Below are 23,109 nucleotides of genomic sequence, written 5' to 3' on the forward strand. Positions count from 1 at the left end.
CATCGGATTGGAAAAAACTGTTACAGATGTTTTTTTTAAATATATTTTAACTTACATACCATATGCTCTAACGATATAAAAATGTCAAAATATATGCTTAAAGTATGCGGTACAAATAGGAAAAGCGTAAAGTAGGCATGTTTATGCAAAGTTTCTAAAATGAGAATCACACATCAATCAACGCATCTTTGATTTCTATGTGGGAGTAGTTTTAATAATTCTGATATTTTTTAATTCCCATAAATACACATCACCGCAAACTCACTGCGATTAGGTATGTGTTTACTTAACTAAGCCCATAAACCGCAGTCCCTTCTAAAAATTATGCAAGAAAATTATTAAAAATATTTCGTATTTTAAAGCATAAATTATAAAAATATTTTTTTCTTAAAATAATTAAATTTTGAACCATCTATGTATGAACCATTAGTTTTTGAATAATTTTAATAACTTGTAAGAACTGATAATCTGCTCTTTGAATCAGCGATACAATATTGTATTTGTATGCCTTTCTTGAAATAATTGAGTTTGTATGTGTACAAAACTATTTATTCATATTAATATTGCGTATGTACAGGCGCAAACAAATAATTAATCTTCATATTTTGAAGCATAACTTATTATTAATTAAATTAACGCTATCTATGAAAGAGCAGATTATGAAGTTTTTTGAGTATACCTATAAAAACTATATAGTTGTTGTTAAATTGCATACTGTTATTTCTGTTTCAGATTTTGACTGATGGCCCCAACAATAACAACAACGAGACAATAACAGCCAAAAAATTGCTAACATCACAGAGTTACCACTTCAAAGCACTTTTCATTAAAAGCGTTCAACAGTTCTCAAGACATCCTGGGTAAATATTTAATTTACTATATAGTTAGATTTTTATTTAAAAACATAAAAATAGAATACTAATATCTTTATTCCAGGATGTGGGAAGGTTAGTTTTAAATAGACAGTAGTTATGTGAATGCAATGAATTTAAATAGATATATGTAAATCTAAAAATAAACAATTATGACTTATTATGTCGGGCGTGGTCTTGATTGAGCTCGGGCCCAGCGCTCACTCAGGAATGGCGTTTGGTGCTGGAGGGTTGCAGTCACCACCGTGTTTTCGGTCATTAGCCGCATCCTGGCTCCAGTATGTGTCTCCTCAGGCTGGTTTCTCATCAGGCCGGTGAATCCATTCAGTCCTAGTTACGTAAACATTGTCAATGCGCTGCATTATCTGTGTATACTACAGGCATTATTATATTGGATTAGGGTTGTTCCATCAAAGAAGTTCGGTAGTGACACCATGTCTCACATATATACAGGCTAGTACAAAATGCATTGAACAATGTTTTTTTAACACTATTGCTGCATTTGTAAAAGCTTCGGGCAATTATAGTAGACACTAGATAATACTTCATCGTTGTCGTTCAATATTGCCGTCCAAAAGGTCTTCATTGATGGTATGCCCCAAGAATTTTATGTTACACGAGGAGCATCTTATCGGGATTTTTCTCATAGTGGAACGCAATCATTTTCATCTTCTTCGGGTTGTATATCATATTGTCCTGTTTTCCATATTCTTCACAGATATTTAGTAATAATCTCAATCCCTTGATCGACGGAGCTACGAAAATCATGTCGTCCGCATAGCTTATGTGAGTAAGACATAAATTGTTAATATGACAGCCTGCTCTGGTGTCCAGACGATTTGATAATTCGTCCATGTATACATTGAACAGGATGGGGGACATACACATTCCTTGCCTTACTCTTGACCGCAAGTATATCGGTTGGGAGTAAGTACTTGCTCACCGTACAACGATTTCCTGCTGGGAGTGCCATCGTGATAGTGTGTTGATATATATGGTGGGTACATTTCTAGCTTTCAATTTCTCCCATAAAGTTTTGTGACAGACACTGTCAAAGACTTTACTTAGGTCTAAGAAGTACCCGTATACAGTAGTTTATCGTTTCTTGTAAAATTCTATTATTTGCTCTGCAGTGTACCTTGCCATATTAGTGGATAATCTACAATTAAAGCCCATCTGTTTATCTTTAGACATTATTTTGCTTTGTATTTTATTTAGAATCTCCCTTTTCAAATAGTTTTGCAGTTATAGTTACCTCGCAATAGGAAATCGCTTAAGGTGGTGAAATTGATTATTGAGCCCTTTCAGCAAACGGAAGATTCCGAGATCACATCTAACCATGATTGCAATGATTAATGTGATATTAGTGAATATCTATCAATCTTTAATATATTAAAGAAAGAAGAGTGTCTGCGAGTTTAAAAAAAAATCAAATCTACAGTTTTATTCCGAGAATGATGAAAGTTTGCTACTTGGATTTCGAAACAAGAGTTCAATAAGAATTTAATAATAATCCCATCATCTGCGCCAACATAATTTAGATGTTTGGTGCGAGAGACCGTTTACGTAACTGCACTGTTCTTCTCTGTAGTTAATTGAATTGATACATCATTTATAGAATACACTATGGCGGACTAAGGTCTAACTTAAATGATGGTCCTGTATTGAAAGAGACTGAGTATGAGCGCGCTACTCTGTATGAACGCTGGTCTATTGTTGTCTCACTCTAACACTACGTAAATCAACTTAGCGTCTTTTTAATCCCACAAAAAAGAAGATCACTTTGAGTGAGAGTTTTAAAAACCACCCCTATTACTTTTCCCACCATTAAATTTTGTTGCTTCTTGGTGAAATTTTGCACACTTGGTATTCAAAATAAGTTGAAGATGATAAAAATTAACATGAAGCCAGGGCATTGTCGGGCACACCAGCTATTTAAAACTAAAACCGTTGAAACGAAGATGCAGAAAGAGTGCTAGATGTCAAATGTGTTCAAATGTTGAGGGCGTGTTTCCCAAGTTTGCACAGATGCCGAAAGGATCAATGACGCTACTTCCTTGGAGGATGTTTCATTGAAATACCGATAGAACAAGGACAGCATTCCAACCTGTCGCTTATGCTCTAAAGATTGCAATTCATTTGAAATCTATCAAACTGTTATATCTCTGCTTACTATGCAGATTTCTGTGTTGGGAACTCTTTGATAAAGTAAAAGGTTCTTTACAATAATTACGTTTATTTACGTTACAATAAATTAAGTCTGGATTTATCTACACTGTTCATTACCCGAGAGTTGGTAATTCTCTGTTTCTAGAAGCTTGAAGTCTGACAAGGATACCCCACAGGCAATTGCTACACTCTAGCGACATCTGTCGGACTCTGGAGTAAGCTTTCTGACTAGTGCCATCTATCGCTTGAATACCCAACTTATTACCATACATCACACCCGCGGGGACGCCCTAATCTAAAACCCTAGGCTACAAAAATTACAATACATTATTATCACAATTGATGTTATAAAAACAAATAAATAAGATTTTAAATATTTCACTTTAACACGATTTTAAATTCTAAATTCCACGACAAAAAACATGATTTTGAATATTTTATCTTACGTATTTCTGTTTCTCTGGGAGGGACCTTCAGGACGCCTTGAGTATGAAGCCTTGAGATTAGAGTTGAATCAAGCATATATATGTAAATGAAAAGTATGTTGGAAAGATTTCTGAAGATTAGATTACCCTAGGATGAAGCACCATGAAAATGATGACCATGTTCGAACCTGTTTGGCGGCTGTCATTTTTGGCTTTTTCCATAATTTTTTTATTAAATTTCCAGCGGTTTCGCCTTCTCAGTACTATTCCCCATACTCCAAATGCTGGCGTTCCTGTTCTCCGTTGGCCACGACCCCCGCGTCATAACTCTGGCGATCGTTAACCACGAGGTCCCACTCTGGAGCGACTGCCTCAACTCCTCGCTGGTCACTGCCACCTACGACCCTGAGGAGTATGCCTGCCACTATAACAAGCTGAGCTGCCGGTATATACACTCTTTGGATAGTGAGATTATACAAAAGGTGAGTTTACAGTTAAAGCGAAGCATAATGCCAAAGCACTATTTTGATTAATCTTCATAACGAATTGGTGTACATAATGAATACTTACAAAAAATATGTTTTAGATAAATTGAAGGTTTTCCTATCGCTTCGCTTGAGTAGAATACAAATAAATATATAATTTACTCAATAAAAAATATAAATGCAAACTACTAAAAAATTTTTTTTTTCCTGTAGAAATGTATGAACGCATAAAGGAAACAACTTTAAAAAATACAGTACTATAGCTAAGATTTTCTGTGACAGTTTCACTTGATTAACTTTTTTGCTTTCTTATAAAATTATTTACAAAATAAATAAAAACCAGTTTTTTGCATGAAATCGAACATTTCTAGACTCTGTTGGTCAAGCGATTGTAATGCCTATTACCTACGTTGTAAGATATACCAAGAATATACACATGTTTGGCTTGTAGCTTCCTCTTAAAGTATATTAACAAATTGACAAAATAAAAAGCAAAAAATTGCATCGAAGAAGATATAAACTTCACAAGATGCAATCAGAGTATTTTTTTTTATTTTCTGCGATACAATCCAAGCTTAAAAAAGATATAAAAAATTCCAAATGTCAATATTTAGAATTTAGTATTAAAGATAATGTGTAATACATAATGACCTGTACCCATAGTTTTTGAGTACAGCATAAAAGGGCAAAAATTACACCAAGCATTAAAAATCAAATTGCTTTGTGGAGGGTCTTTTAAGAAAATGGAGGAGAGGAGTTTTTAGGAAGGAAAAGGTTTGAGGGATGGGAAGGAATCTGAGGGTCAGAGTGTCCAGGAGTGACAGACGTACGAATCCATCCAGCTGGAGAGGTGAAAGGGTGTACCTCAATTGGCCTCTCCCACTCTGACTCGGTAGGAGTACCCATACCCGCCTCTGAAAATGATCTATTAGACCATTAGCCAAGGAAGAGCCTATTTCTCTAAATATGACGTTATGACTATCCTTTATCTTACAGACATTCTTCGCCACCAAAGCGGAGGCCTTTCACATGCTGGAGACGGGCAAGGTGAACGGGGTGCTGTACCTGGCCAGCAACTTCTCGGAGTCTGCCTTCGAGAGGACCGAGGACGGCAGGGCGGCATCGGACGGCTCCCTCGAGAACAGCTTCGCCACATACTGGCTTGACATGAGCAGTGAGTAGTAATTTCACCCAAAATAACATTACTTCCGGCACCCTGGACACGCCCACAGTGTACTTCTATCGGCCTATCGCTTCAGTGTCATTTGTTTGATGTGTTTTACATATATAAACCTTAATACTTAAAAACCCATTAAAAGGGAAATTTTGTAATGTTTTAAAAATAATAATGGAAAATTAAATATGTTTAGTCATATTTTCAAACTGCAGTAATTTTTTGAAGTTAATGTGTTTTCAAAATGTGTGAATTTATTTAGATTTTTTTTTAATAAGCCAATTTAAAATTAATGACTCATTACCAGATTTAAGTAAAATAAAATCAGTACGATGAAGAAAAACATTTTTATAAATAAATTTAATGTTGCTTATAAAATTATAAAACCTGCATTGATTTAAAAACAATAAAATAAATTTTAAAAAAGATTACGTTATTATTTCTAATTTAGTATCAAATACCAATAGAGGTAAGGTATTTGACATTTTTTAAAGGTCCCCATCCATATAAATGAAAATGTAAATTTTTTATTTTTTTTTTTTTTTTTATTTTTTTTTTTTGTTACATACATGGTTTTAAAATACAAATTATGTTTTTTACATACATATTAAAAAAAAGAAAGAAACAATGCGAATTACAGAAAAGTATATGTACACATGCACATATGTATACATATATAGTGTATTACACACCATACATAACATACACACACAATACACGTACACACACACGAGTTCATAAACAGCATATACATAAAAATAATAATATGCATAAATGTATGATAGCAAAAAAATCCCACATAGGCATCGCCAGTTCGTGGGTATACTTGTGTTTCTTTAAGGCAGTTCAGTTAAAATTACTCTAAATATACATATTTTATCTTTGTAGAAAATTGAAAAGAAAAGAAAAGAAAATAATGTTCGTTTGGTAATAATCTTAAATCTCCGGAAATTCTTCACCGATTGCTTTTAAATTTGAACACAATGTTAAATTTGAATACGTGTGTGTTATTATATTTGTCTCTCTTGACAAGTAAAAACATGTTTTTTTTAAAAGAGCGCTATATTGACCGGTCAGTGGTTGAGTGGGCATAGCGCTTGGGTCTCACCCGAGCGTCGCGTGTTCGATTCCTCGGCTGGCTAAGTCCTCCATCACAACACAAGCAACATTTTCGGCTTTCTGTGGTGGTAGTAGGAGATTTTCAAACATTGTTGGGTTATTCGTAACCCGGGAATGTTTGTCTTTCTTTTAAAAAAAAAAAAAAAAAAAAAAAAAAAAAATATGTCGGACGTAAAAGCAACACGCGCTATTGTTTCTCCTTTTACACAGACAGACTGAGTCACAGCAACGCATGCGGGATACAGCTAGTTTTAATCATAAATATTAATTTATTATCTATAACTATAAAAATCCATGCTCAATTTTGATTTAAGGCGATGCACTACGTCATGTAATATTTTAAATTGAGCCGCTATCAATAACAACCCTTACGTAGATGGCGATAAGGTTTAAATTCCCGCGTAACACCAACCGCCTGTTTTGATTTATGCAAGAAAAAAACATGGCCGAAAAGTGCCTTTTATTTTATTTTGTGGATGTTCAGGGATAAATATTTATTTTTTTTCCGATCATTTTATAAATAATTTAATTTGCCACATTAAACAATAAAATGATAACCGAAAATGGGTTCGTAAGTAGGAGATTTTGAACTTTAAAGCAGTTTTCATAGGCCTTTACATTATTTTTTTCTGGGCTTATAAAAAGACTTATCTAAAAAATACTCGATTATTTCAAAGGCCAAGATGTATTCTACTCGCAGTATTTAATTAAAGCATCCGAAACATTTCTAGGCAACCAAATTTTCAAACCAAAAACACAGGATTTCGCATTACTACGTATGGCATCGCCCTAAGTACAGTATTTTGGTATATAATAAAATAATAATACTGAGCCAAATCTACTTGAAAAATAATTCAATTATCCACTCTACGCTATGAAATAATTAATTACGTCGGTCATTTTCAAAATTCTTTTTGATTTTTCAATGAATTTAGACAAGCGATAAAGTACCTACGTTAACATAATATGTTTAACAGATAATTGTCTTAATTTCAATTTTCAAAATTGGAACTGTTTTGCCGAAAATTCAGATTATCCTGTGATTTTTCTCTTGTCTGCTCTATTAATTAACTCTTTTCTGCGCTATTAATTAACTATTTTTATTATTACATGTATATTAATTGTTAAGCTCTCGAAATGTGAACTTCAATTTAATGAAATTTGTACAACTTTTTCTATCTCATACTTTTTTTAGGTTAATGCAAGTATGTAAATTGAGAGATTGCTATATATTTTCAGGCAATCAACTCTATTATTAATTTTTGAAATTTAACGTTTACGGTCTCGGTCCGTTTGAGCATTTGATTAAATTGTGATAAATTATCATACGCAACAGTATGAATGGATCCAGACTGTACAGATATCAAAATGTACAAAATGTCGACTAATTTCCATCTCGTTTGTGTTTACAGACCATCAGATCTCCCACTTTGTGAAGAAGAAGCTGTACAACGAGTATGAGAAGTTTGCCAAGTCTCTTCTGATCGACTGTCAGTCCTCGCCCAAGCTCGCCAACATCCCGATCAACTTCCAGGATCCTATCTACGGCACCAAGGACAGCTCCTTCACCGATTTTATGGCACCCGGCCTGATGGCAACGTGAGTTAAATACAATACTTCTTGAAATCATCCTGGTGAGGTGCAGAGATTATTCGTGTAACTTGATTCAAAACAGAAGTACCTCCAGAAAATTGTTGAAAATTGACGTTCTTTTAAAATATATTAAGGTTGCATTCACATTTATATATATACATACAGGGTTTTCCAATAAGAGGTGTTATTTTGAATAGCCTGCTATTTCGATAGATGTTACTTTTGAAGCTGTCATTTTTTAACATTTGACAAGTAGAAACTACGCCATTTATAAAAATGGAACGATACATGCTTCAACAACGCACTGAAATTATTAAAATTCACTTGAGTGAATCAAATGAAAATCATCTTGAGTGATGAGGCCCATTTCCACCTCGGTGGCTTCGTCAACAACCAAAATTGTCGCATCTGGGGCTCGAAAAACCCAAGAGTTATTGTTAAAAAGCCTCTCTATCCTCAACGTGTGACTGTTTGGTACTGTTCATGGTCCGGCGGAGTCATTGGACCTTACTTTTTCGAAAATGAGGCTGGAGCAACAGTTACGGTGAATGGATCGCTATCGAGAGATGATTAATGATTTTTTATGGCTGAAATTGGATGGTATTGATCTGGACAATGTTTACTTTCAACAAAACGGCGCTACGTGCCACGCAAGCAACGAAACCATTGATTTTTTACGATTGAATATCAAAATAACACCTCTTATTGGAAAACCCTGTTTATTATTTATGAAAATGTTTTATATTTTAAACAGTTAACCCTCAACTATTTACCCCCTATTTTAGTCAATTAACTACCTACCCTCAGTCTATGAAACGTTGGAAAAATCTCCCAAAATATCATGATTTTTTTCTAAATTAATTTTTATTTTTCTACTTGTTCCCGTGAAAAATCACAGGATGTAACTTAACTTGACAAGATGTGAGAAATTTTGTTTGGGAGACTGAGAGGAGTGGGAATGGAAATAAATTGGAAAAAGTAACATTGGGAAGTATTGGACTATTCAGATATTGTCACTAAACATAGCTAAAACCATTTAAAGCAATATTTCTATTCTAAATTCGATTTCAGAATTCTATTCTTCTTGGCAACAACCGCCACATCAAACCTGATGATTGCCGACAGACTGGAAGGAGTTTGGGATAGAATCGTAGTCGCTGGAGTCAACAGCAGGGAGATACTAACAGTACACATTGTTATTCAATCCATCATCATCATCATACAGGTAAATTAATCATTTCAATACAAAGCTTCTCAATTCCATATACATATTATGGAGGTTATTAAATATCTATATAACCTGGGATCTGTCCTTAAAAGTTTTTTGCTTGCTACCTACCTATTATTAAATCTTGTAACACAGTCAGAAAAAAATTCCTTCCTCAACTTACTTCGCAACCCTTTGTTTCAATTTAATTACTAAAAGAAATAACTATTAGTCGGGGGAGAGGGTAAAAGATGCAATAAATTTCTTTTCTTTCAATCATAGTTCAACATTCTGTGCTTCGACCCTATGTTTGATCTTATTAGTATGATGTGGCATCCATCCCGATATATCAGATCTGTCACCATTATCGAGCCCTCTGTCCTGACAAGAACTAAAATGAACGCACAAAACTTTTAATGTCTCGATTTAAAAACCAGCGCAAGGCAGCAATGCTGTTTACTAACGAACCGTGCTGACTACCAATGTTGCTGTCCGTCCTTATCAGGCTATCAGGCCATCTCTACTATGTGTCCTTTGTCTTTCATTGTTTCATTCACATTTATATTATGGGCCCCATTCGCACATTTAGATCTTCGTACTTGCACTTCGTGCTCTGAAAAAAACGGTTCTATGATAAGTCCTTAAAATGACAATTCAACACACCTTTAAAAGGTGATATAAATTCATTAAAAGTGATGAAACAAAAACCAGGTTAAATAGTTACTGTACTGGACACCTACGCCAGTGATATCGACTGTAAAATGCCGGTTTCCTCTCGGGGGTACCTTGGGTAAGGATTTGCAATGAAACACAACTTCGCGCATGTCGTTAGACAACTGACTGGTTGTCAGTTGGGCCAGTTGTTTGCGTATTTATTGGGTTAAAATACAGTTTCTACACATGTTAATGTGTAGCAATTATTCTTATATCTAAACAGAAATATTACAATGCGTCATAGCGCCGAGAATTAATTACTAAGGTCCCACAGTTTTGTCAGTAATTCATCCTTGAACTGGCGATATGACACGTGTAAGGTGATTTAAAATCTTATCAATATGACTCATCGTGCGAGATAAGCCTCAAAGGATTCGGCATCGTAAAATGTGCAATATCAGAATATTCACTTTCTTAATTATTTAATAATTATTAGGTATATTCATCTGCTGTCCGGTACTGTTACATATGTAACCTATTTAACCTAGTTTTTGTTTCATCATTTTTCATAACTTTATAACACTTTTTATAGGTGTGATTTTCGTCATTTTTTATTTTTGTCATTTTGATGGGCTATCCGGTCACCGAAAAAAAAATGACATATTTCAATTTTAAAATCCACGCCCCTTTCGTCGCGCCAGTTTTACCTCTGTATTTTGGAATTTTAATATACATTTAAGATTTATTTTTTCGGTGTAGCATCACCCCTATGTCTAATGTATTTCGATTCTAAATGGTGGTCTTTCACCAGGGCGATACTGAGAGTATTTAAAACTCTGGTATGAATGCTATCCATAATCAATGAATTTTTAAATCATCCACAAAACTTTAGTTCTCCATACAAAACTTCTTCAAACATCATGTCCATCTGTTTAAAAACATAAAACTCTTCACGTTGAAGTATTAACTAATTTTGTTTAATTTTCTAGACAATTGAGGTTATGATCGTCACCTTCCTGGGCTACAAAGTGCCGTTCAACGGCGACATAGCCAATGTAGCCGTACTGTTAGCGCTACAGGGCTACGTGGGAATGTGCTACGGCTTCTTCGTTTCCATCATGTGCAATTCCTACTCAGTTGCATTCTTTGTGTCTACCGGTAGCTTCTACCCAATGATTCTGCTTTGCGGTAAGTTATTCAAAAATAATTCATACATATTATTAATTGGTTTTTTTCCCGTCAATAACAAGTCATATACATTTAACATCAATGACATTTCAATCATGTAGAACACTTATTATCTCACAAAATGTAGTAAGTGTCAAACACACTTATGTTTCCAGTAAATTCTTAATTTAAACATTCATTCATGCATGAAAAAGAAAGACATTCAAAGCATAATATAAGTGTTTGAATGAAATAGATACAGAACCAGACAGCGTTTACACACTTAAAAGTTGCGGTGAATATTACATCTACATCAATGGTGATTGCGATGACAAGACATGCTTACTCGCTTATACTAAGATGAAATAGGAACGCTGTATGAGACGACCTACTGATGGGCTATCCTTCTCATATTCATGTGTTGCTACATTCGCTATCTGACTCCCTCTAATGGCGCTGAAAATTTTCAGGAAATAATAAAAATAATTGTATTACTAACAATAATAAGTCATTTACAAATGAAATGTTATTCAAATATTGAAGACATTATTAACGATTCGTAACAGTAAAATCAGAAAAAGATACGGTCACATCTAGGACTCGAACCCAGGATCCTTGCCTTGCCGGGGCACCGCTCTACCAACTGAGCTAATGGGAACTATCTCCTTCGGTCATATTTAACTGTATCATACTTCGAATAAGAACTACCAACATTGTCTTTGAAAATGAAATGTTATTCCTTGGTGTTTGCCTGTAATAAATACACTTTCTCATCACACATGAGGGCATTTTGTCACTCATTTACGCAATTTGATAGAGATATTCCAGTCAGTGGAGATAAAAAAGGCCTTTGCCTTTGAAAAGGTGGTCTAAAAGATGTACCTACTTATTTTGTCTTAGGCTGGAAATAGTGCCACGCATACCGTCGGTCGAACGATGACGTAGTGGATGACTAATGAGGAGCTGGATCGTAGTGGATGGTACTAGTACGCAAAGCGTAATGAATCGTGTGGTTCTACAGCTCTTTATTCATTTACCTACATATTACCGCAAGCGACCGACGTACGCAATCAACAGCCTTAATCTTTACGATTTATTTATTTTAATCAACTCTCGTTAGAAAACACAGCTTTAAAAGAAGTTTCCTTTTTTTTCAGGAATCGTCTGGCCCATTGAAGGTATGACCAACGGACTGAGGATTGTGTCTCTCTTCCTTCCCTTCACCATTCCTATCCAGTCTTTGAGAAACATCATTGAAAAAGGATATTTCTTCACAGACTTCCACGTTATCGATGGATACCTTGTGTCAATTGGATGGATCTCATTCCTGATCATATCGTGCTATCTCTCACTCCGTTTCAATAAGTCATAACCTTAAAATGTCTTAGTGATAACTAAACTTGGTATTAGCTATTATTAAAAAGGTAAACTAAGAATATTGTCAGTAGCAACAGTTCAGATTCATAACTGAAGCGATTATGAAAAGTTTTGTTATGTGACTGGTACAACATGATTCTGCTGTAGAGTTGTTCCACAATGCAGCCAGCAGGGTGAGGATTGCCCTGATAATAGCCAACCTCCGATACGAGAAGGGCAGGTTCTCAAGGCTATTAAAATATATTAACGAACTTGACCGGTTAGTAAATGAGTGTAAGGTTCCCACCCACATGTCGTTGGTTCAATTCCTCTACTAATTCTTACTGGCCCTTACTGTCCAATCCTCTTTTAACTGGACGTTGCACATCACGTGGTACAAACGTGCCGGCATTAGGTTCTAATCAGCGGTGACATGTGAAAGAAATATTTTTTTTTAAATTTTTTATTAAAGAAAGATGTCACCGAAGCATTTTATGATCTTATACTATATTTCACATCAAGAATATAATATCACCCTGTATGTATTATAAAATAATATAGCCAGAAAACTTGGCAGATATTTCTTAATCACTTCAGATGTGAATCTCACTGCCTTTTGTGTAAATACTTATGTTATACTATTGTAGAATTGAATGCGATTGTTAAAAATGGATATTAAACAATTCCATAAAACAGTGACCGGATAACCGGAAAAGTGATGAAACAAAAACTAGGTTAAATAGGTTACAAATGTAACTATTTAACCTAGTTTTTGTTTCATCACTTTTAATGACTTTATATCACCTTTTAAAGGTGTGTTAAATTGTCATTTTGAGGAGTTATCATGGAACTGTAAATACCCCAACGCTCGAGTGGTTAATTAAACAACAATTTAAATATTATTAATTGATCTGTTAATTTTAATTATTAGCAAATTAAATTAATTATAAGTGTATTGGCAAGTGGTATCTGTAATCAAACCAATACGAGAAGCATTTTTTAATAACTGTAAAGTTTTAATGGTAAGATTATAGAAATATGTTTTTACGGTCATGACAGAGTTGCTTTTAATAAAATTAATAAGTGACATTTTACAAAACCAGTAAACGATATTCATCAAATCTTTAAGGTCGAATCATAAAATACATGAAAAAAATTGTATTTTCAACAGATATTTAGTTAATGTCAAATATGTATGCTTCTCAATAATCTCATTGAAATTATGTGTAATTTTTATCATTATTGATACTTATTATTTTTTAGGAGAGTAAGTAATTACTTTTTGTCTTGGTGTAAGTGAATCTAAATGGATATATATGTTGGTATTTCTTTAACCCTAGATAACTAAACTGTTTTCATTGTTTCATTGTAACTACACTTTCGTCGAGTGGACTACGCAATAAAACACTACAAATAAATCATTTAATTAAGATAAGAACTTGTTACATGGCACAAAAGTAAGGTTTATAATGAACAAATTAAGTACAAATTAACATCAAAATATCAGTCTCCACAGTGACCACACATGTCAACATTATGTGGACCACAAATAGCCTTTCTACATCTGGTGCAACGGTGTTTGGTCATCCTCCGAGCCATGGTAGCAAATTTTACGCACATTTGACGTAGACGGAACTGGAGCTTCTATTGTAGAAGATTCGCCAACATTAACCTTTCCGGGAGTAAGTTACGTAATGCCGGCCGTGCTCTGAGGTGTGAGTTTTTTTTTACATAAAAAAAAAAATATGTTTTTTGATTAAATGTATGCTTTATGATAGTATGCAAAATAAATAACAGCCGATATCTCTGGCCATAATGATGTAAAATGTTTAAAATTGGTGTAAAGTTACAGGAATATGCCCATAGATGGCAATACGATGCATATTTACAGAATATGCATCGAATATGAATATGCGACGCCTGTCGTCCATAGCCGTCCATACTCCTTTGGCGAAAGTGTATACCGTCGTTTATTAGCGTCCATACTCCCGGAAAGGTTAACAATAAATATAAGAATATATGAATGTACTTACCTTAAAAATAAAAATTGTTGTTTTAAATAAACTTTCGTCCAGCGGACGACGAGAAGGTCATAGGGCACGTCCTAGTATACGTGTGGCCGCAATCGCGTCACGTGCTGCACTGTTTACTCAAATTAGGAAGGTAATGAAAGAGTCAAGGTCGGGGAGCGGGGGGAAGTGGGTGATTTCGAATTTCGCCGAGTAGCGCGTCGTCGCCTCGACAAGCGATTAGTTATCTAGGGTTAAAAAATAAGAAAATATACATTCATTTCTGTAGGTGCTTAGATATTATTTAGATTTTTTAACTTTTTATTTCCAAAGTATAGGTATCTAGGAATTGCTATGTATCTTCAGGTACATTGTATCATAAAATAATGTAAATAAATTATGCTTTAATATGAGAAGACACCTTGCCATTTGATATGTGAAGTGTGTACCTGTATAATATTTAAGGATATAGAGTGATAAACCAGTTATTATTTTTGTTTATTGTTGTTGTTATACGCCCATAGGGGCTTTTACATAGATTATAAATAAGTTTTACATAAGTTATCGAGTTAGAATTTATACTAAGAGTTATAAAAGTGAAGAATTTTAAAAAAATATACAAGTAGTTTTTGAAGAATATGGCGTAAAGAAACATTTTAAACAACATAATATTTAACAATAACAAAGAACAAAATATAATATAAAACATTACAATAACATATCTAATCGTTAAATCTATTACAATAATTTGTATGATTCCACAAAGTGTTGGTTTAATTTGAATTTAAGATTATAAAGGGAATCATGGAATATATCTATAATACCACCAAACTTGTTGCCCAAATCATGCATCCTATTGGTAAGTGAGTTTGACTGATAGTTGGTTTTATATGTGTCGCAAAAGAATGTTGTATTTTGTCTAGTATTTCTTGTCGGTACATAGAGTTTAATAGCAGCAACGATGGCAGGGCTGTCAATAAGGTTGTTCATGACTCTGTATAATAAAATTAGGTCTGAAATGGTTCTTCTGTCAGACAGAATGTGATATGTATAAATAAAATGTAATAAAAATAAAATAAAACGATTTTTTATGTTGTGAGGCAAAACGGAGAGGTGAACGGAAGGAGATGAAAAGAAGGTTTTCAAGTACCTGGTATTCAGACCAGGTCACCAAACACGACAAAGCCATGTTCAATAGTGGTCTTTAACTAGTGGGGGCAGGCAAGAAATTTCAATAAATAAATACATATACATTCTTGTTAAAGTTAACATGTACACAATACCATACTTGACAAGGCGACATTTTGATTTTTGTCTTTAACAAACCCAGTAAAAGGAATATCCAAAGACAAAATGAATGTATAAGGTCAACACTGCAATTGCAGTGCTTAGTACCATGCGTGCGAACAATTCTTCAACACTGCAAATGCAGGGCTCCGATCCCCAGGGGTTAACCAGGTGATGTTAATAATGTGTTGTTTCACAGAATTTGAACAATTCATCAAATTTCACGATATTAAAGTTCTGTGAATCTCCTATTCAAGCTGTTATTATCCGAGTACTGTGAAATAAACGGTCCATGACGAAATAATAACAGAACTTCAATAAAACTTTCACAGAACTTGAAATTTAACTTTTAAATTTGATGAATAGCTTTAAACTATGCAAACAAGTATATTTTTTTAACAATAATAAATAATATCCCGTCCTAAAGGTACCCACCACTCTGGAACAAGATAGGAATACACATTTTAATTTAAATAAATTTTGTGTGAAAAAACCATTGAATAAGGAATAATAAATTTCTTTAGTCATTGGAAAAAACCCATTAAAATATGCAATTTTTATTTGCAATCATAGGAATTTTAATGCGTAACTGAACCGAGAGTCAAGGATCTTACGGCTCTTCAACAATGGAGGTGAAAAAATGCAGAGAAGACAAAAGAGTTATAAAAATAAGTCAAAATATTCACTTATATCATAATAAGTGTTTCTGCTGTCTTGGTAAGAGAACACCCAAAGGAAAGCAGGAAAACACTTTCTTCGATTTTTCTTCACATCAATTTATTATAATAAAATTCATTGATAAAAAGGGTCTGATTTTCAACTGTAACTTAGCTACCTATCAGCTAACCAAGAGTCGAAGTCAGATTAAGGAACTAATTCCCCTTAATCTGCAAGTACTTCTATACCTATTGACTTCAACCGCACTACTCCTCTGTTATCTTCGACAATTACAGAACTCAGATTAACAGTCTAATTCCCCTAAATTTTTAGGTACTTCGATACCTATTGGCTTCAACCGCCAGTGGCGAAACTATAGGGTGGCAGGGCTGGCAAAATGCCATAGGCCCCGCGGGGGCTGGGGCCCCGGCTGCCACGGGGCCGCGAGCTTAAAAGTCAGAAGTAACCTAAAATTTTAATCAAAATTTAGTAAAAATTATACATTTTATATAAGTACATAAAATCAACTAAAGTTAGACACAATTCTTTAGTTGTAATATTCTCCAATACTCGATAAAATATGTTCTTTATGGCAAAGGCCATCAAGAAAAGACATCATTATTAATCAACTGAAATCGCGTTTCCTGCCAACTAATGAAATTGTTTCTAATGTTAGTGTTTTGTAACCTGCCACTTTGCAAAATTTAAATGACTTTAAATGATTTATATAAAAAAAGACATATCTGAATCATTTGCCAGGGAAATTCTCAGTTTTCGGTCCACCTTCAGAGACGAAATAGAAAAGGCTTTGAGTATTAGAGAACTTGCTGATTTATTAATAATAAAGAATCATTTTATGTCGTGCAGCTTTCCTGAAGTATGTACTGCATTAATGTTATTTGTTACAATTCCTGTGACTACAGTTAGTACCGAAAGGTCATTTTCGAAACTAAAATAAATAAAAACATATTTAAGAAAGTCAATGGGACAAGACAGGCTACGTAACATGGCTATTCTGTCTATTGAAAATTCAATGGCCCGATCTTTAAACTTTGACGACGTTATTGATACTTTTGCGGAACAGAAAGCTAGGAGAAAAGAATTTTATTCATAAATATCTTGTAAAGACTAAATTGTTTTTTCATTACACCTACATCTGTAAAACCTATGCTTTTTAAAATAAAAATGCACACAATATTAGTAACAAAGTTATTTATAAAAAATCAATTACTACGCGACTGTGATTTTTACTGGGGGGGCCCCATCCAATGAGTTTGCCACGGGCCCCCGATGGTATAGTTTCGCCACTGTCAAGCGCACAACTCCTCAGTGATCTTCCACGATTACAGAACTCAGATTAAGGGTCTAATTTTCCTTAATCTGTAGGTACTCAACCACCTATCACTTCTGATCACACAACTCCAGATACTGGGGGTAACTGCTCTTTTAAACTAAAAAACTCAAAGAATGATATATACACATTAAGGCGATGCACTACGTTGTGTAATATTTTGAATCGAGCCGCTAACAATAACACACCTTACGTAGATGGCGATAAGGCTTAAATTACCGCTTAACACCATCCAACTGTTTTGATTTATGCAAGAAAAAAACATGGCCAAAAAGTGCCTTTTATTTTATTTTGTGGATGTTCAGACACAAATATTTAAATGTTTTTCAAACATTTTATAAATAACTTAAATTGCCACATTATACAATAAAACCATAACCGAAAATGGGTTCATAGGTAGGAGATTTTTTAACTTTAAAGCAGTTTTCATAGGCCTTATGCATTATTTTTTTCTGGCCTTATAAAAAGACTTATATAAAAAATACTCGATTATTTCAAAGGCCAAGATGTATTCTACTCACAGTATTTAATTAAAGCATCTGAAAAATTTCTAGGCGACCAAATTTTCAAACCAAAAACCAATGATATGTGATTATGATTGATAATGAACCTATCTTATCTTACTTTAAGATTATCATAACAACATATTGTAATATTGATGTAAAAAAAATGACTACTTACGACTAAATTCTTTGCAACAGGTATTGTCGCATTCTGGAATGAACCATAAGTAAAATAAAACTTCATTTGTGAAATAAAAAAGTATTTTTAATTACAGTTTAATTATTTACAATATGAGATTTATGAAAAGAATAAAATGTACTTTATACATTTTTATTTTACCGTATTTGATGTACCTATATAGCTCTTTCAAACTATAATTAAAGTAATTATCATAGGTTATAGAATAATGTTTTTTAATGAACATATTTTTCATAATCACAAAAAATGCATATTATTTATCCTAAAAGATTCTATAATTAACAAACACAAAAATATTTTTTTACTAATTAAACACAAAATAAAGCACCATTCTTTGATACAGTTAAAAATAAAACAAATAGGAATTTTCCATTAACTCTAAACATATTACATTAATACAATGTAATCATATATTATGATTACAATTACTTATCAAGTGTAAAACTGTCCTAATAGACAAAGAGTAAATTGTCCAGGTGAGCATTTTTTCTGATTTCGTTCACCTAAAAGTGTAACTAGAGGGAGATGTTACAAGCAATTAAAGAATGTTATTCTTATAGTGTGTCATTTTCAGAGATGTGCAAAATGGGTACCCAAAACCATTTGAAATGCAAAATGGAAATGGGTCAAAACTTTTCCATTTGAAAATGCAAAATGCAAAATGGTTTTTAGAAAAGCATTTCAAATGCAAAATACCTATTTTCAAAATGCATTGAAAATGCAAAATGGTTTCTCGGGTCAAACAATTAAGATAATTATAGAATTTTTAAACAATTTTGTCATTTAATAATGGACATCAATGTAGAACAAACATATTACATGATGGTAAATCCAAAAACACCACGACTACAGATTATGAAACCACAAAAAAATTGCGCGGGACTAATGTTGCAAACGTAAAAACGTAGAAACTGCTCTCTAACATTTAAATTATAGCGTCATGGCCCCACGTTCAGTATTTTGTAATGGTATCACTCAATTGCCAGGGCTCCTACCAGGGAGCAACTTGACAAATGTAAATTATCTCTCATAGCGAGGTTGAGGACCGACTGATATTTGGGGCTTATGAAAAAAAGATGAGTGGAGATAGTAGGAAGAATGTTGCAAAAAAGCATTTAAAATGGAAAATACATTGAGAAAGGCATTTAAAATGCAAAATGCAAAATGGTTTTTAGAAAAGCATTTAAAATGCAAAATGGAAAATACCCATTTTGCATTTCCATTTGAAATGGATTTATTTGAAATAAAGCACATCTCTGGTCATTTTATATATTTAAATATATGTGTACGTTTATTTTATTGGGATTTAAAAAAAATGGCATTCTGTTGCCGTGGATCTGATTGTATTACACAAGATCGCATCATCCCCGCTATATACAGGGCTATAAATCAACTTCTGTACATTGATAACTTCTGGCTTTTTGTATGAAACAAATTTCTCCTAAAAAATCATAGATATGCCAATATATAGATAGTAAAATTCTCATTCGGAGCCTACTTATTATACTATACACCAATGAAATACTTTGAAAGTTTATTCCATAGATTTTCCGAGTTTTTCATTGGTGGATATAGTTAGGCAAACATAATATATGACGTAACAATATTTCGGTTCAAATTTTCGATCGGAGTTATACCCCCCCGCATAGGGCGCGAGCCAGTCATAATCGCAGCAGGCAGCGATACAGTTGTACAAAATTACAAAATCAACCATGCGATCTACTATTTATCGAAAAGCTATGAGCGAAATGGAGCTATTTATCGAGTGTATGCTTGTTTGTATGACGCTTCTAATGAATTATACAAAAATAATAGAATGGTGACACGAAAATATCCACTCGAGCAGTTTCTGACATATTATGGCAAAAGCGTTTTGAGCGATCGCTTGTTATAATGTGCTAAATTTATAGAACCTAGAAATATGGGATAAGCGGTGAAATCTAGGTGGATTCATTGGCTTTGTAACGCAGTAAGCAGTTCATATGTTTCCATATTCATTTTTTGAGGAATGATATTAATTAAATAATATGGTATACAGTAAAACAGGGTAAAATGAAATATATATATTTTATAGTTTCTGGCTTCAACAACATCAATACTTTTGTATTTTTTCAATCATAGCAAACACAAAAATCTCGAACTGCCACTGTGTAACTCGAGTAACATGCTTCAGTTTCAAAATTGTTCTTTTTATGACTGTTGAAATACTAGTTTTGGTTTATGATGGTTTTCCTGCCCAACTTCTAAAACGTAAAACGGGTTACAGGTAATTATAACTTTTGGAAAAAAGGGATATTTTCAGGTTTATTTTGTAACTAGTTTTTGTTCATGATGGATTCACGGCAGAACTTTAAAAACTTCAAGACAGGAAGCAGTTTTATCTAAAACTTGTTATGTGGGAAAAAATTGTGTTTTTTTCAGTTCTTGTATGGAATTTCAAGCGACTGATAAACAAAACTTCTTAAGGCGTCTTAACCAGCGGACGAGAATTCAAATTTCGTTAAAAGACGGTCTCGCGATCGGACGTTTTTTTAGAACGAGACAAAAATACCGAATTCATTCCACTGCAAGCCGTACACCTGCACGACTGACGAAAACTACAGCATGGTTCCGATGAAATAAAAATTATTGTGGTTGAATTCTCGGTTGTAGCTTTCTTCCTAATAAGTAGTGCGTAAACATAAATAAATACAAATGCAGTGCGTTGACATGGTAGATATAAAATATGTAGGTATATGAATATACATTTCAAAAAAAATTCAAATAATTTATTATTAATTATTTTTAAATTTATTTTACATAGGTTTTCCAAAAGTGAGTAAAAATCTTTTGTTTTACATATTTATTCGTTTGTCCGAAAGGTATTACCGGTAAGTTTTATTTCTAAAACTTATCTTTAAAGTATTACTTAATTTGATACGTATGACATTGAAAAGAGGGTTTATTCCTTAAAACTGAAGTAGTATATATATTAAAACTAGGTTTTATTTCCAACTATTTTCTACGGTACCTACCTACATGTGTAGTTATGCGATTGCATAATATTGTATCGCTTTCATGTATTTGTTTTCATGGTTAACGGAGCGACCTGACTCGTCTAATTTTCGAAATGTTATTAAATTCACAAGGTAAATTTCGATTGAAAAATCATAGGTTAGTATGTCAAAAATAACCTCGTCTTTTTTCCTAAAACAAGAAGCTCAATTCACAATGACATTATGAAACTGACAAAAAGTAAAACAAAAAATATTAAATATGTTGAATTATACCAATGTAATAGTGAATTGGACAATAAAATAGAAATTATGAACAGTAAAATGATTTGAATGGCACATCACATCACGAATCAAAATTCATTTGGTTCGTTGCACTTTTTTACCACCAATCACAAACAGTTTCACGTACTTTGGCATAAGTTTTAACATTTATACATGAAACATCGATGACAGACATAAACTCCTGATAGTCCCCATAGTTGATTCTTTTCCCTGGAAATTAAACAACACAAAATTATCGCCAAATGTTTATGTGCTTATTCTGACTGATTCTTTCGAACGACCCTGTAGCATATAAGTACGTACAATGTACATGGATAATTAAATACACTAACCTTTGTTTTTTTTTAAAATATATCTCCCACATACGTTTTTGATGTCGTAATTTGTGTTTTCTAAAAAACTTTTGTTCCAAGGGTATTTTTCTCCCCATTTTTAAGCGAGGAATTTCTTTAAAATGTTATTAACTAGACCGGCGTGGACTACACGTCCGCTCGCCGCCCAGTCGCGGCGGAGTATGACAAAATTTTGTGTTGCGCCGAGTTAATAAAAATGCACAAACCGCGAATCGAAATTAATTACTATTATACAGGGTGTCCGGAAACTCGTAGTACAAGCGGGAAACTGGTGAATCTACATCACATTTGGAGTCGATTTTGTAGTATATTTTTTTTTTATTTGAGCTTTCGTTATCGAGTAAATCGAGTTTGAAGTTGATTTTTTTTTTTTTTTTTAATCAAATTCTTATAAATTATTACTGAAGATCAAAGTACCCAACTAATTAAAACTATTTGAAAGTAAAACAAATGAAGAAACTCGGATTTGAAGCATTATTTTGAAATCACCCTTCATTTAACCCGGTGTAATCATAAAATATTTCTGCTCTGCAGGGTTAAAACATCTGTTATCCAACCCTAAACACCAGAAAAAACTTTAACCCTAAAATAGCCGAAAAATATTTTTATTTATTTTTTTTTTTTTTTTTGAAAATGCTCAAATCAAAAAACTTTATGTTTTTTTGGGTTCCCCATGTGGTGTAGATTCTCCAGTTTCCCGCTTGTACTACGAGTTTCCGGACACCGTGTATACTTTAAGAATATATTTTTTGGTCATAAATTATTTCTAATGTTTCAATAATGTCTTGGTAAATTATTTTTGTACAAAAATCTGAACTATACCAATTTGTAAGACCATAAATAAATAGTCAAATTGGGGGATTTTCGTCACAAAACATGTGTTCGGATTTATTTATTAGTAATTTTATTTGAAATAAAAACAAAATTCTTATACATAATTTTGGTAGATAATTTATTGATTGTTTATACTGTATTATTATATGATTTGAAATATTTGTTGTATAATACAAATTCACCTTTGAAAATGCAAAAAATCTGCGCAACATCCAACGGTAACACTTTATTATGATATGAAAATAATATTATTTTTCAAAATTTTACATCTTGCTTTACTAGATAAAATAACGATCTTTCAAAATCAATTTGTTTTTTTTTCTAGAAAAGTGTCCATACGTCTAAAACTAGCCTCAAAATTGTCAAATTTCAGGTCAAGTCTACCTATTTCGCCTTAAGTGTGAACTTTATTAGCTA

At 33.2% G+C, this 23,109-nt stretch overlaps 1 protein-coding gene across 3 annotated transcripts in view; it reads left to right on the forward strand.

The window, feature by feature from the left end:
- LOC149411655 (ABC transporter G family member 20) overlaps positions 1–14,942 on the forward strand; it is a 177,762-nt gene extending 162,820 nt beyond the window's left edge. For all 3 annotated transcript variants that reach the window (XM_089646950.1, XM_089646951.1, XM_089646952.1), the window contains 7 exons: positions 733–860; positions 3,711–3,948; positions 4,948–5,125; positions 7,657–7,843; positions 8,909–9,062; positions 10,688–10,886; positions 12,023–14,942. In XM_089646950.1, coding sequence (XP_089503076.1) covers positions 733–860; positions 3,711–3,948; positions 4,948–5,125; positions 7,657–7,843; positions 8,909–9,062; positions 10,688–10,886; positions 12,023–12,237 — 1,299 coding nt within the window. In that variant the 3' untranslated portion in view covers positions 12,238–14,942. The remainder of the gene's footprint in view (positions 1–732; positions 861–3,710; positions 3,949–4,947; positions 5,126–7,656; positions 7,844–8,908; positions 9,063–10,687; positions 10,887–12,022) is intronic.
- The last annotated feature ends 8,167 nt before the right edge of the window (positions 14,943–23,109 follow it).

The sequence above is a fragment of the Hesperophylax consimilis genome, chromosome 25 (assembly GCF_061612785.1).
Source record: "Hesperophylax consimilis isolate HC1 chromosome 25, BYU_Hcon_1.0, whole genome shotgun sequence".
In the NCBI taxonomy this organism is placed as follows: domain Eukaryota; kingdom Metazoa; phylum Arthropoda; class Insecta; order Trichoptera; family Limnephilidae; genus Hesperophylax; species Hesperophylax consimilis.